The 16,368-nt window shown below is 41.5% G+C and overlaps 1 protein-coding gene across 5 annotated transcripts in view; it reads right to left on the bottom strand.

Annotated features, from left to right (window-relative positions):
- The window catches only part of STPG2 (sperm tail PG-rich repeat containing 2), a 1,022,085-nt gene that overhangs the window by 544,360 nt on the left and 461,357 nt on the right, over positions 1-16,368 (bottom strand). For all 5 annotated transcript variants that reach the window (XM_068232236.1, XM_068232244.1, XM_068232254.1 and 2 more), the window contains exon 12: positions 4,779-4,944. In XM_068232236.1, the coding sequence (XP_068088337.1) occupies positions 4,779-4,944 (166 nt within the window). The remainder of the gene's footprint in view (positions 1-4,778; positions 4,945-16,368) is intronic.

Here is a 16,368-nt window from a genome sequence, read left to right as displayed (position 1 = left end):
TTATTTAAGGCCCTTGCAGACAATGGACACTTCCTGGCCAAAACAATTGTTCATTATTACTTTATGACAGCTTGCCAGAAGCCAGCGGTAGTTAATGCATACTTGGCTCAGTCAAGTTGCATGCATTGTCCTATGGAGAGGGGATGGAGGAAGAGAAGCAGGAGGCTGTGTACAGTACCAATGCAATCAGCTAAAAAAATTGCCAGGGGCACCCGCTTGTCACCATGCTTTGACAATCTTCAACAAATATTATGACCCTCAAATGTTTCATGTCTGTATGTAGCTTTACACAGAACTTAAAAATGGCTACAATAGATCTACAGTCCAGCATAAATTACAGTTTCTCTGTCTCCCATCTCCTCATTGCTGATATAGTTGTCTTGTCTGCCTCTGATCCAAACTATTAGTGAAAAATCAAAACACAGCTAGTAAGGAAGCAGCCACAATGTAATATCCAGTTCAATTAGAAAACTTTACAGTCAGAAAAGTACAATAACAATCTGTTACTTTCACACAGAGGCTCACTGCTGTAATTGAACCTTACCTTCTGCAGTCTGAGATAAAAACAGCCTATTTTTGTAAAAAAAAATAACTGCCTGGGACCACAAGATGATTAGGCAAAAGAGTACCTGCTACTTCTGAATGTTTATCAGCTGAGTATTTACTCTCATAAGAAAAAAGGGCATCCAATGCCTGTCATGTGACTTGGAACTGGGCGTTAGGTTTCCCTGCACCCACCTGCGCCCCACCTCCTTCGCCACCTGATGCACCTCAAACCGCATCAGTAGTAGCGTGAGACAGTTTCGCCAATGCTATACTTTCCAAGTTATGTTATCAATATAGTAGTGTTCTAGGTGCAGCCCGCATAAATTGGCACACACTAATGTAATTTAAGAGTAATATAACCAAGATTCTTTTATCACAGTAGTATATCGGTAACATTTTTGATATTAAACTTTTAGCAACATCTCACACCCAATTTGACTTGCTGCACTTTTAAATGTATGCCCTCAAACATATGAATGAATGAAACCTGTATCTATTAAATGCTACAATAAAACACTTGCAGTCGCAGACCGTCCCTTGCTTACAAATTACTCGAGTTACAATATTTTAAAGATACAAACACAGTCATTTTTATGTATAAAAAATATCCAATACTACTTTTTAATTATATATTCTTCTTGTTAAATGTTACAGTATTTAATACACTGTTCTAAGCAGTTTAAAAGCACAAATAACCAAAAAGCATTAGTTTATACTATTATATGTCTAAATCCAGAGTTGTCAGAAAGTAAATTGTTTATCACTGTCTCATCATGTTCAGGACCAAGTCAATTTTCACAATTCTGTTATGCCTTTGCTAAAGTTGACAGTTCTTGGGCGTTTTTCAAGACAAATAGGACTTTCTTTTGATATAATTGAATTATAGTAAATCTGGAATGTTCTTGTGTTTTTAATAGTTAATATACTTAAAACATGAAAAAAATGAATTTTCTGAATTTTTCAACCACAAATATGTAAATATCTCAAATTGCTGCAGTAAAACTTTCAGAAACTGATCATTTCATATGTTGTCTATGCAGAGATGTCAAAATTATATAGATTATTTATTTTTTAGGTACACTGCAGGGACACTAAATAGAGGTGGAAAATAGGATTTTAAGACCGAAACAGTGATAATTATGTAATCAGGAGCCAATCAAAATCCTCCTCATTAATTCTAGAAGATGCCAGCAGTCAAAGTACACAAGAATGCTGAAGTAAAAATCTACAATGTGTCAGAAACTAGCATTCATAGACAGGATGTAGATTTTAATATGCATGGTCCTGAAGTGGTTAACACATAACTCAATTTACAATCAAATTTAACTTACAATCTCCCAAAATTGAACAGGTTTGTGATTAGGGCAGAAGCTGTATTACACTGCTCCTTGCCCCTACTCTGCCAACATGGAGGATTTGGGGTGCTGGTCAAAATGGCAGTAGGGATTTGCAGGCATGTGTGCCTCCCAGCTGCCTCGGCTGGTGTTGGGGGGTGAGGGGTTGTGATTTGGGGGTAATACTAAACCTAATGTGTATATGGTGCATGGACATCTCGTGGACCTTTTCCCCCAAAACTGCCTCTATCTGAGCTACACTGCCAAGCTTCACTAACCCCTGCTGCACCCACCAGCTACACTCAAAACACAGACTTATACACTCACGACACCACTCCCAACTACACTCACAGCTACACTTGCTACACTCCAAGCTACAAGCAAAGCTACACTCATCACACTCCAAGCTACATTAACTACACTCCCAGATACACTCACTACACTCCCAGCAACACTCACAGCTCTGCTTACCACACTGCCATCTACCCCAACTTCACTCTCAGCTACACTAACTACACTGCTAGCTACAATGCATGCTCTTACCTATCCAGCGACAAACTCAGAGTCCTCCGTCCATCTCCTGCTTCCATCTACAGCCTCTGTAATCAGAAGATTCTGCCACTGGCCTCTGTTCTCCCTGGTTCACTGGTACCCTCTAGCTGCGCTCATCATGCATGACCTGACAGTGCAAGTGCACCGGGTTCATGCGTGATGTGCACAGCTAGAGGGCACAAGTGAACTATAAATATAAAATATAAATCTGTGCACAAAACCTGCCCTACCTACATCTCGGAGCTTGTTCACAGGTATACACCAGGTCGCCCCCTCCGTTCCTCCAACGACCTTCGCCTCACCACCCCACGCATTTCACACTCCCATGCCCGCCTGCAGGATTTCTCAAGAGCTGCCCCCACCCTCTGGAATGCCCTTCCACCACCCATCAGACTTGCTCCCTCTTTCAACACATTCAAGCAAGCCCTCAAAACCCACCTCTTTATGATGGCCTACCCACCTCCTACCACACAGTAACGCTCTAAGGAATATTTAACAGCCCCACCTAGTGTTTCCACCCCTCCCTTTAGATTGTAAGCCTCTGGCAGGGTCCTCCACTCCCTAGTGTAATCTAAAGGATCATGTGCTCCTGTCCTATGACAGCCTGTACTTGTATTACTGGGCCTACCTAACCAGCCCACATTGCATGATCATGTATTTTGTACAATTTGCATGTATAACTTTGTTCTATGTGTATAACCCTATGTATGTCATCCTTGTATCATTGTATATATTTATTGTCCAGCGCTGCGTAATATGTTGGCGCTTTATAAATACAATAAATAATAATAATAATAAAGTGAACTGGGAAGTACAAAGGCCACAGAAGATGGGCGGAGGAGACAAACAGAAGACTCGGAGCATGACACTGAATAGGTAAGAGCTTGTGTGGGGGAAATCTGGCCACACATTCGGAATATAAAATGCACTGCCTTTTTCCGCCCATTTTTGGGGGAGAAAAAGTGTGTCTTATATTCCGAATAAGGCCCGGTTCACATTAGCGGTTGTTTGCCAAACGGACCGGATGACCTGACCGGATCCGGACCGGATCCGGATTGGAACCGTACGGTTCTGATCCGGATCCGATCCGGATCCGGTCAGGTTGCATCAGGTGTCCATCAGGATGCGATCCGGATCCGTTTGGCAAAAGTTCGTTAAAAACAAAAAAAATGTTGGGGTCTGGGAGGTCAGCAGAAGGGGGACCTGTGGAATCAGGCCCTCTGCTGTTTAGCACTCACCTCCATCTCCGACATGCTGCCAACATCTCCGGATCCGGATCCAGCTGTGCTGCTCCACTCCAAAATGCTTGCCCATGTGTCCCCATCCAATATCGCCGCAACAATCCCCATAGGAAGTGGGGTAGAACATCCGGATTTCTCAGCCAGTGTGTTGTGCGCTCTCCGGTTCCCATTGGTTTGTATTGGCCGGATGGTGCAGTCCGGCTCCGCCCCGGATACGGCTGCCGGAGGAGCTGGATGAAAAAATAGCGCATGTTGGAACGGAGGCCCGAGTCCGGATCCGGCCCGGATCCGGTCCGGCTCCGGTTCGGCAGAACGGACGCATGTGAACGGACGCATAGGCTTTCATTGCTATGCCGTGCGTCCGTTCCGTCCGTTCTGCAAGCGGTGCGGCTCCGGCACGGCGATTCCGGAGGGCCACCGCAAGTGTGAACCGGGCCTAAGACGGTATGTTTTTAGCACCAGAAAGAAAAGTACTCAAAATAAGTTATTCCACATCAAGTTAAGTTTGACATTACTTTTCTTACATGCTTTTTAGTTCTTTTTCAAGCGATAGATGCTGAAAACTGTTGACTTGGTTAAACATCTCAAATATCCCCCTAGAGAAAACTTATGCTTGTGTCATTCTTAAGTTATTGGCACTTGCTAAAAAATTGTATTGAATCCCGTCATAAAGATATAGCGTTTTCCTTCCTTATCTAGTGGCTTGTGAACACATTTTTTTGCCCTCACCTAATACAATTACAATGGAATATATGTGTCCTTATTATAACAAACTAATAAAGTGCAGAAGACAGCCAAAAATTTTTAGCCTCCTGCATTTGAGAAACTGGGAAACGCAGAGGGTGTGGTATGCATGTTTTTTGTTTGTTTGGGTTTTTTTTTTTCATTTTTTTTTTAAATCAGGAAACTAAATATTTGCTATCAAAATGGTAATTTCTCTAATTATGTGTGAGATGGTGGCAGCCAGTCACTTTAAAGCTAACAATAAATGGGCACTTCCATCAGCAGCAACAAATTACACTATTGAAGCTGCTCATGAATCTGTTGGATTGCTTCCAAATGCTGCAGTGTGAATGGTCATTTATCAGAAACAAAATAATCATACCTGGTACTTCAGAGGTCATTTGCAGAGTGAGGCTTCTGGGAGCCACACTTAGGAAGGAGGATTGCTTTCTCTTGGCCTGTACTGTCCTGGGCGCTCTGTATTGGCCCTTAGCATACAAGTGTTCATAAGATTCGCTGACGTTGTAGGAACCAGGAGCTGGTGAATCCTAAAATGTAAACCAAAAACCTTTATTATATGTTCAAATTAGGAGACCAATATCTTAAAAGGCTTATAATGGGTACTTGAGGATACGCTGTAAAGACAAGGTTTTCTAAACACTTTAGGCAGAAATCACTTTTATCCCTGTGATTTCCACCCACAATCCGCATAGTTTTTTCCACACCTCTGATTCTGCAATTTACAATTTTTTTGGTTCATAATCATGCCCAGAATTGGATTTGGCACAATACATAGCTCAAGAAGAAGACATAGATATACAGGTGCACATATATGCAGTCAACAAGCAGGGGAACATCAGAAACACGGTTTACATTGTACATTGTACATAGCAGTTCTCCTCCTGTAATTTTCCAGTCTGACATTAGTCCAGGGTGTCAGTTGATTATATGGTTGATTGATTGGCTATGTCACGGCCTGCTCCGCAGCCCACTGGGGGGATTCCCTGATGGTAGTATGTGGAGGGAGTTTAAGAGCCTGACAGCCGAGGGGAAGAATGAGTTCATGTGTCTGGCTATCCAACTATCCAAGATGGCACTGAATCAGCAGCCTCAACACTTAGCTTATCATTTTTTGGTTTGTCCTTTAATCATTTTCCTCTGCAATTTTGCTTTTTTGTTTCTGTTTTGATGTGATTTTTGGGATCCTGATTTTTCCATGCCTTAAAATGAAGGTAATATTCATGAAAATGTATCTAGGTGACTTCAAAAGCGGTTGCAACTTTCACATATCAAATGTGATTTTTTTTCTGCACTTCCATAGACTTAAAGCGGAATATAACCCAGCATTTCAACTTTGCTCTAAAACTTTACAGCATATTATATGCAACCAGCATTTTTTTTTTACTAGACCAGCATTGGAAGGGTTACACACAGAGCTTTAAAGTTCCGTGGAGAGAAATGCTGCCGCAGCCGAAGTTTAGATAGATACATTTAAGTAAACACAATGTAACAAGTGAGGAATGTGACTCACTCTCTCTCTGTGTCTGGGAGCTCCTGCACAGTCAGAGTGTGTGTCACATTCCTCACTTGTTACATTGTGTTTACTTAAATGTATCTAACTAAACTTCGGCTGTGGCAGCATTTATCTCCACGGAACTTTAAAGCGCTGTGTGTAACCCTTCCAATGCTGGTCTAGTAAAAAAAAAATGCTGGTTGCATATAATATGCTGTAAATAATGTTTTAGAGCAAAGTTGAAATGCTGGGTTATATTCCGCTTTAAATTGATATGCGAATTGCATGTCCACTGCAAAAAGAAAAGCATACATGCCAGATGGATTTTTTACAACTTTTTGTGTGATCAGCACCCATGCAAAAAATAGAAGTGGAGTGCCCAAGACCAAACGTCCTTCAGTACCTTAAGTACCACAGTAGCACAGTGATCCACAGAAATGGTCGGCACCACCTGCTCAGGCTGGACAGCCCCACACTGCTGTGGACAGCTGTCCAGCCTGAGGAAAGACCAGGAGGTCTGAAACAGCGGGTGTTGCAGGTAGTAGCCCTATGCTGTTTGACACCCTTTTTATGGAACCTTTTTTTAACAAGATGAAATAAAGAACTATGTTTTATACGTAAAATGACTTTTTTTGTGTGTGGAGGTGCCGACCATTTGTGTGGATCAGATGGATTTTTTACTGCAGAAAATTTGCATATGAAAAATCACAATACAACATACAGTAAATTAAATCCCACTGACATGCATTAGATGTGCAGCAAATGCAATTCTGTTATCTATTAAAGGGGCCTTAGAGCAAAGGTCACAGCACTATGGATCTAGCTTATGTCGATTGTAACAACCCCAGGCTCATCTAAAAGACAAAAGAAGACCAGAAGCCCAATGGTACAGAATTGTGTAAGATTCAGAAAAGTGAAATGCTAAGGATGTATATACTCACAAAGGTAGGTTGCTAATCTTTGCAACCACCATCAGGGCAGGTAGGAAATAAACCGTCCCCGCTCAGTTTCCCTGGTCTGTAATAGGAACTGGTTGGTGGCACTCCAAATGTTCTTTAGGACAAACTAAAAAAACTATCACCTCTAAAGAGGTATGTCAAGACACTAAAACAGGGGTGGGGACGTCCAATGCATAAAAGATAGTGCTCAAATAAAATACCTTTTTTTTCAATAAACTGGTCCAAATTCTTCAAGAGAGGTAAAATCACCTCTCTGTTTATAAGATTAACAGCTTTATTAGCCTATCTTTTATGCACTGGGCACCTCCACCCCTGTTTTAAGCAACACCATGTATCTAGCATATTTAACCGGTTCAGCGCCGCAGTGCCGAAAATCTCATGCATCCGAGCAACGTTCACCTCCCATTCATTCGCCTATAACCTTATTGCTACTTATCACAATGAATTGATCTATATCTTGTTTTTTCTGCCACCAATTAGGCTTTCTTTGGGGGGTACATTTTGCTAAGAGCCACTTTACTGTAAATGCATTTTAACAGGAAGAATAAGGAAAAAACGGAAAAAATTCATTATTTCTCAGTTTTTGGCCATTATAGTTTAAAATTAATATACGCTACCGTAATTAAAACCCATGTATTTTATTTGCCCATCTGTCCCGTTAATTACACCATTTAAACAATGTCCCTATCACAATTTATGGTGCCGATATTTCATTTAGAAATAAAGGTGCAGTTTTTCAATTTGCGTCCATCACATAAGCTTATGGTTTTAAATAATATAATAACATACTCTCTTGACATGTATATTTAAAAAGTTTAGACCTTTGGGTAACTATTTATGATGTTTTTTTTTAATTGTATTTTTTTTTTTTTTTTTTTTTAATAATAAATGTATGTGGGTAATTTTTGGTGTGGGAGGGAAACTGCTTATTTTACATGTAAAATAAGCAAATTCTTTAATTAAAAATGTATGTGGGTGCAGTTTACTATTTGTAAGAAAAGTGAGAAAAGTCCTGGATGCGAACGATCTCGCATCCAGGAACCAAAATTCAGAGGAGTTGTTTCCTGGGGGCAGAAATACCACGCTCTCTGGAGAGAAAGCGTCGGTATTTCTGCGGGGAAGTTAGATCGGTGAATGGGAATTATATTCCCATTCACTGATCGGGGAGCTAGCGGCGGGCGGCGGGTGCGCGCGCGGGCGCGCGCCCGATCGCGCACACCACGCATTGAAAGCAGCAGTGCCTTTCTGGACGAGAAAGCTCGTCCAGAAAGGCCGAACTGGTTAATGAAAATAAGAGAATTGGATAACAAGGGTACATTATGGAAAATGTGGTAAACTTTGATGCTAATTTACATACTCAGGTGTGAAGAGAACTGAAGCAAAATTGTAACCACCAATCAGAATTAATATTTTAAATTAAATGTTTTTTTACCCACCTGTCTTTACAAAACAGCTGCTATGTAATGTATATGGTGATAGGAAGAATATAAAGAATTAATATCCTGATGGACTTACTTTTTTTACTGTTGACATTGTGAAATATACATTAGACAAATAGCATCTGATATCTGCTAATTATCGTTTGCTAGTTCAACATACAAATAAAAAGACAGGAAAAAGACTACAGTATCCATTATAAGCCATATTCATGGATTAGAACTATAAATGTTATTTTTTTTATTCAGCTTCACGAGGCATTTGCACTGTTATTTAATGTGAAAATCTGTTGAAAATCCAGAATGACAAAGCTATGGATGACAAAGACACTGCCGGAAATTTGAAATGACTTATAATTTAATCAGGAAATTTCATGATACGCTGTCATTATTCTGGCATAACTCTTCATAAATGGGCCGAAAATGTTTTAATTTTTGATCCTAATGGCTAAAACTGCTATATTAGTTGTCATGCTTAATGACTAAAAGGTCATATGTTGGAATGTCGTTATTCACTGTGACAGACTGACTAAACAGTATGCAAAGTCAATATACTAAGCATAGCTACATTCACAAAGCAATATTATTTGAAATAACTATTTATGTTTAAGCTATTATGTCACAGAGATAGCTCTGGACACAGGCTCATCTGTCCATGTGATCATGGGTGCATGTAGTATATTCAGGTGCTGGGCAGTACATGTGCGAATGGGCATGTCAGTACCAACCACAGGCAGGCACTCTGCAGTGCTGTGTATTTTTCTAATCCTTAACCCTTACCCTGAACAGACTAATTCTGAATTCTGGCCCCTGCAGTCTGATCTAAAGCTCCAACTCATGTACCCTGGCCTTACGACACTGATCCTCCAACTAATGTACCCTCACCTTGGGATACAGATCCTCTGGTTTAAAAACACAGCATGGTTGACACTGGTTCTCTGGCTTTTGACCCTAGCTTGACTGATACTTATCCTTTGGTTTCTCAACAAGGCTCAACTGACACTAATGCTCTGGCTTCTGACCCCAGCTTGACTGAAGATGATCAGTTGGCTATTTGCACTGGCCTGCTTGACTCTGTACCTCCTCTGTCCATCAATATCCCTAGTGATCTGTGTCCAGCAGAGGGCTTAGTTGAGGGCTATAACAATGAACTAAGCAAAAGCAAAGTTATCCCCTTACCTACTAAAGGTGATTATACTGGGGTGGAAGCTCTGGCAAAATCAGATCACTTCTTAGAATCTGTGCCCCAGCAAGACAAGCCCCAACACTTTATTAAATTCAATAAGGGAGCCATATGTCCCCTGATTAGAATCAAATTGCCATGTGCTCTCCATAAAATAAGAGAGAACAGTGTTCATAGTGTCAATAAGGCTTTTCACTTCATAAAGAGAACCAGAAGACGTCCTCAACGTGCAAGTTCCTATGAATGTCTCAACAAGTTAGGACCTGTTAATTTGTGTAACTGTACTATCAAATGCATTCAAAATGGGAGACTGAAGTATGGCTTTTAAGATTCTGTTTCTGCTACTGCCTGATGTGTCATGAATGATATCTACAGCCAGCTCTGCCAATTGGCTTTCTCATGGTGCTTCAGCCCACTATTGAATTCTTATATCAAGTCATCATCTTGATTAACTGTGATATAAAACCTAGACTTCCATAGCACATAGAGCAACCAGGGCTACCGCCATTACAAAAGCATCCACCAAAGGGAGGCAGAAGTATATTCTACATATACCAACTTCATGTTTTCATGGATATTGTCTCAGCCATCCATCAGTCTAACCGTCTTTCATAATTATCCCCATGCCACATTGCTCCAATATCTGTGTGTTCTATTTTATGTAAGTGAAGTTTATTAATGTTTCACATCAATAATGAATAGTAAAATCATGATTTAGAAAGCTGGTGACAAATTCTGCAACACAGGGGCTTGGGTTTTGTGGATTAAGCTTTTTGATTTTAAGTAGGTACCAAAGCAGGTTAAAGTCATACTCAAAAGACTGGATTGAAATGAGCAAAGTATAGGTTCTGTGTTTCCTCAGGTCCTCAAAATCTTCACCAAGCGGAATCCAGCACTACTTCTTTAAAGCATCCACTTTATTAAATATCTTTTAAACTTGTACAGTGGAAGAAAGAACACACTGCAGCTACGTTCTGTCTTCCTCTGTACCAGTTTTAAAGATATTTAATAAAGTTGACGTTTTACAAAAGTAGTGCTGGATTCCGCTTGGTGTTGATTTTAAGTTGTCAGATTCGAAAAAGGTAAAAACAAAATCTAAATTGGAATGATCGCAATTTGAGGTAAACACAGTAGGTGAGAAACCAGTTTGTCCTCTTTTTACCAATTAGCCCTGTAAATGCCAGACACTTACCTGTATAAATACACTGACCAGCAGAACTTGAATGGAGGGATACAGGATCTTGACAGTTGACATGTTGACAGTGTTGGATGTTGACAGTGTGTTGATATGGAAAATCACGTAAGCATAACAGCTTGGGAGGCTCTGCTAAATATTTCAGCAAGCTAAATATACCTTGGGTTGAGGATTTAGGCTAAATTTCATTATGAGGCCCCATAATGTGTAGTTGCCCCAGCAGAAGCCAGACTTGGACCCTCCATATCCAGGTACATCACTAAGCAAAATGGATCCTGACTTAATCACCAGTATCCATATTTCAACAGCAACTATATTGGCTCTAAACATTTGAAAACATAGAATAAAATCTGAACATGCTATCTAAGCTACTCCCTGTTGTACTAAGACTAATCCCATTCCCTATGATTTTTCAGAAAATTAGCATTTACTTTTAGAACACAGCGTCATAAGTCACATATACACATATATATTTATTACTGGCAATAACTGTATTTAGAAGCATTAAAATAAATTTGCGTTTTTCCTGAAAGATATATGTTAATCAGATACAAGATACCAAAGCAAAATAGAAGAATACGTCTGCATCAGACTGGTGGCTGCAGCAACAATTATGCTGAAAGAAAAGGTTCTGAATACCTATTCTTCTGCAGTATTTTCCATGTTGTATCTGTGTTACACCCATAGAAAAGGAGCTGCATAATTTGCATTGTACCAGAGGTCCATAGGTCCATGTAAAAGCTGTGGTTAAGCTGAGGTCTGCAATTACATGGAAAAGCAATTTTGTACTATTATATTTCTATAACTAAAACTGCTCACTTTTTCCCTTTCGTATAGGAGAGGTTGTCATATGTTTGCATAAATAAGGGCTTTCAAGTGCTATTTCTATGACTTTAGTCATTAAAGGTGATTTAAAAGTCAAGTCCAGACATGTGGAGAATAGTACAAAAGAGGTTTGGTTTAAATAGAATCTTAAAGTTTTAAATATGCCTTTTCTCTTAGTGTGGTGGCAAAGTAATTATCTCTGATAGGATTCATAGTTCCAGGAATTCTAACATGGCATTTCTAAACACAAAAGTCCTCCATTTATACTGAATGAGCACACAGGCACCTTACTACCAAGCATGAAATAAAAAAAAATCATAGGCTTCTATGCTGAAATCAGTACAGTACATCAGAGATACAGTATAGCAATTCACTGAAAACTATGTACTGCATTGAGAACAGGCATGCTTTTGAATAAATGACCCAATATCAATAAATATATATTTGAAGATGTAGAGAGGTGAAAATATTGGTGAGTACAAAAAATACCTGAAAATTAACGCAAACCAATCCAAGACTGTGTCTATTAATTATCCCATCTGCACAACACCTGAAGGTCCTGAGCTACACTGGAGCATCTAGTCTCAGAGCATTAGAGGAACCTGCTGCGGTGGTGAGCCAGAGTAACGGGTGACAGGTGACAATGAAAGATTGTGACATGAAATGGGTTGAACATGCTGTTTGGCAGGCAAACAGCAAACCCTGTATCGTGGGTCCAGGATCTGCCAAGCTGCAAATTCCGACCCAAATGAAGGTTTGCTATTCCATTCAACAGGCTGAATTGCCATCTCTATCACACAGGCATTCAGAGTACACCAATCTTGGATGCATGGTGGAAACTGCTATTGCTGTCCTCCTTTTGGAAAGGTTATGTTCTCTGATTGCTGTACTGCTGATCATCTGGCTTTAATACTTTTCTAGGACTCTTCTAAATATTCCTCTAAATACTCAGTGGTGTTTCTAGAACAGTGTGATGAGTGAATAACCTCTACTATGAATTAAAATCCTCCCAGGGCATAAAAACACATTTCCCGAGAGAATTTATCTCAGCGTTGTGAGCTGCTGCTGTAGTGTGCTAGTCTTCATCTTTTCATATCATTGGAAAATGTGCGTCCTGACTGAATTCTTGGAGTCCTCGACTTTCCTCTGTCTATCCATCAGTATTAACCCAATAGTTAGGATGCGTATAGCAAAGTTTTTATAGCAGACAGTATTTTGAATTTGTCTTGCAGACTTGCTACATGGTCAATGAATGTGGACAACAGAAACACTCCATTATGGGTTTTTTTTAACACTTTTGGGACATTGTTGTGGGCATTTTCACCCAAGCACAATGATTAGTGAAGTTGATAAATGCACCTGTTCAGAAAAGAGTAACTTTCAGCTAAATTCTTCAGAATATGAGCACTCCAGCTCATATCTACTCATTCAAGAGTAAAACTTCTCAAACTTATAGACCCATTCAAACTTGCAGTGGTATTTCATTGAAAAATGAAAATAAGTTAATTAAAAGAAAAGTGTATGGCTCATCAGATGTGCATTTAGGATTGCTTATTGTTCCTTGGTTTTGAAAAGCTTCTCTGTTTTGATATACAAAAAAAGCAATGCACGAAAGCCCAAGAGAAAATAGAAAAAAAAACATACAGGTCTTGTAGAGAGCATGAAAGATGTGTAAAATGAAGACAAGTTCAGAATGTTTATGCTCTATGAGGCATGAACATGTTAATCCGTGAGGTTGTTTTCATTCTATTTGTTCCACCAGTGGCAGGTTTATGCCCAATATTTTATCATTATATGTATAATGTAAACCACTATGAAAAAATAATTTACAAAGCAAACAAAAAAATCACACATTTCTCTAGAATGTAAAATTTTGTATGTCATAGCACTAAGATTTCTCATCACTGGAAATGAGGTTCCAAGCCATGAAAACCATGTCCTGACCATTGTTGATCCACTGCCAATCTTTATAGTTTGTACAAGGCATATAGGCAGAAAGCACCAGATGCAGATACTTTTGTCAGATGTCGCTCTGATTTAAAGCCAATCTCTGGGCTTTACAACCAACATCTGAACATGCCATACGACCAAATCGTGGTGATTAAATGTTTTTGAAGGGGGGGGGGAAGGGTTTGTAAAGAAAAGAGTTTTCTGCAGCTAAAATCCCATTGGAGAGCTTTTAGCCTCCATAGGTGCCGATTAACGGTACAAATTTTTCACCAAAGCGATTTTTTGGGTGTGATTTTAATGATCGAATAGTATAGAAAAGTCGCCATTTATTAAGGCAATTAATAAGGAAAGATTCCTTAGTCAATTGCTAAATAGGATAAAACTGATCCGAAAGTTGGATTTTATGATCGAATTTGAGGAAAGAATCATTCAGTACATGTGAACAAATGATAATTGCCTTCTGATTAGTTACGATCTTTCAAAATACCACGAAAGATTGCATTTGGTGAAAAAATTGTACAGTTAATGGGCAGCTTATGGGAGTGGCTACAATTGATGTATGGATTGCTTCATTTCCACTATTCAGACTGGAAGGGGGCCGTCACAATCTGAGTCTGTCCAAAAAGATGGCAGCATACAGTACAAGCCATCAGTGTTGTAGAAAGGGGCACAATATTTTACAAGTGGATTATGTAGCATTAGATAATAAAGCCACTTGTGAAATGAACAAAGAAAGACCTTCAAAACATCGATAAAAACATTTGTGCCTGTATTGGGGATTTATAATCCTGTGCGTCTATTTGTTCACAGTGTGGGAGTTTTAACCACTTCCCGACCGCCGTATTGACAATTGGCGGCGGGAAGTGGACCCCGCAAGGACCGCCGTATAGACAAATGGCGGCGGTCCTTGTAGGGGCATGGGCGGAGCGATCGCGTCATCCGTGACGCGATCCTCCGCCTGTCGCCGCTCACCCGCCGCAACATCCCGCCGGCCATACGGAAGCGCCGGCGGGATGTTAACCCGACGATCTCCGCATACAAAGTGTATAATACACTTTGTAATGTTTACAAAGTGTATTATACAGGCTGCCTCCTGCCCTGGTGGTCCCAGTGTCCGAGGGACCACCAGGGCAGGCTGCAGCCACCCTAGTCTGCACCACCAAGCACACTAATTTCCCCCCCCCCTGCCCCAGATCGCCCACAGCACCCATCAGACCCCCCCCTGCCCACCCCCCAGACCCATGTTTGCACCCAATCACCCCCCTAATCACCCATCAATCACTCCCTGTCACTATCTGTCAACGCTATTTTTTTTTTATCCCCCCTGCCCCCTGCTCCCTCCTGATCACCCCCCCACCCCTCAGATTCTCCCCAGACCCCCCCCCCCAGACCCCCCTCCCCATGTACTGTATGCATCTATCCCCCCTGATCACCTGTCAATCACCTGTCAATTACCTGTCAATCACCCATCAATCACCCCCTGTCACTGCCACCCATCAATCAGCCCCTAACCTGCCCCTTTCGTGCAATCTGATTACCCACCCACACCAATAGATCGCCCGCAGATCCGAGATCAGATCACCTCCCAAGCGCAGTGTTTACATCTATTCTCTCCTCTAAACACCCACTAATTACCCATCAATCACCCCCCTATCACCACCTGTCACTGTTACCCATCAGATCAGACCCTAATCTGCCCCTTGCGGGCACCCAATCACCCGCCTACACGCTCAGATTGCCCTCAGACCCCCACTTATCAATTCGCCAGGGCAATATTTACATCTCTCCTTCCCTGTAATAACCCACTGATGACCTGTCAATCACCCATCAATCACCCCCTGTCACTGCCACCCATCAATCACCCCCTGTCACTGCCACCCATCAATCAGCCCCTAACCTGCCCCTTGCGGGCAAACTGATCACCCACCCACGCCAATAGATCGCCCGCAGATCCGACATCAGATCACCACCCAAGCGCAGTGTTTACATCTATTGTCTCCTCTAAACACCCACTAATTACCCATCAATCACCCATCAATCACCCCCTATCACCACCTGTCACTGTTACCCATCAGATCAGACCCTAATCTGCCCCTTGCGGGCACCCAATCACCCGCCTACACGCTCAGATTGCCCTCAGACCCCCCCTTATCAATTCGCCAGTGCAATATTTACATCTGTTCTCCCCGTAATAACCCACTGATTACCTGTCAATCACCTGTCAATCACCTATCAATCACCCATCAATCACCCCCTGTCACTGCCACCCATCAATCACCCCCTGTCACTGCCACCCATCAATCAGCCCCTAACCTGCCCCTTGTGGGCAAACTGATTACCCACCCACACCAATAGATCGCCCGCAGATCCGACATCACATCACCACCCAAGCGCAGTGTTTACATCTATTCTCTCCTCTAAACACCCACAAATTACCCATCAATCGCCCATCAATCACCCCCTATCCCCACCTGTCACTGTTACCCATCAGATCAGACCCTAATCTGCCCCTTGCGGGCACCCAATCACCCGCCTACACGCTCAGATTGCCCTCAGACCCCCCCTTATCAATTCGCCAGTGCAATATTTACATCTGTTCTCCCCTGTAATAACCCACTGATTACCTGTCAATCACCTGTCAATCACCTATCAATCACCCATCAATCACCCCCTGCCACTGCCACCCATCAATCACCCCCTGTCACTGCCACCCATCAATCACCCCCTGTCACTGCCACCCATCAATCAGCCCCTAACCTGCCCCTTGCGGGCAATCTGATCACCCACCCACACCAATAGTTCGCCCGCAGATCCGACGTCAGATCACCTCCCAAGGGCAGTGTTTATATCTGTTCTCTACCCTAAACACCCACTAATTACCCATCAATCACCCCCTGTCACTGCTACCTAT

This window comes from Hyperolius riggenbachi, chromosome 1, assembly GCF_040937935.1.
Source record: "Hyperolius riggenbachi isolate aHypRig1 chromosome 1, aHypRig1.pri, whole genome shotgun sequence".
Taxonomy (NCBI): domain Eukaryota; kingdom Metazoa; phylum Chordata; class Amphibia; order Anura; family Hyperoliidae; genus Hyperolius; species Hyperolius riggenbachi.
This window is presented reverse-complemented; position numbering and strand designations above follow the sequence as displayed.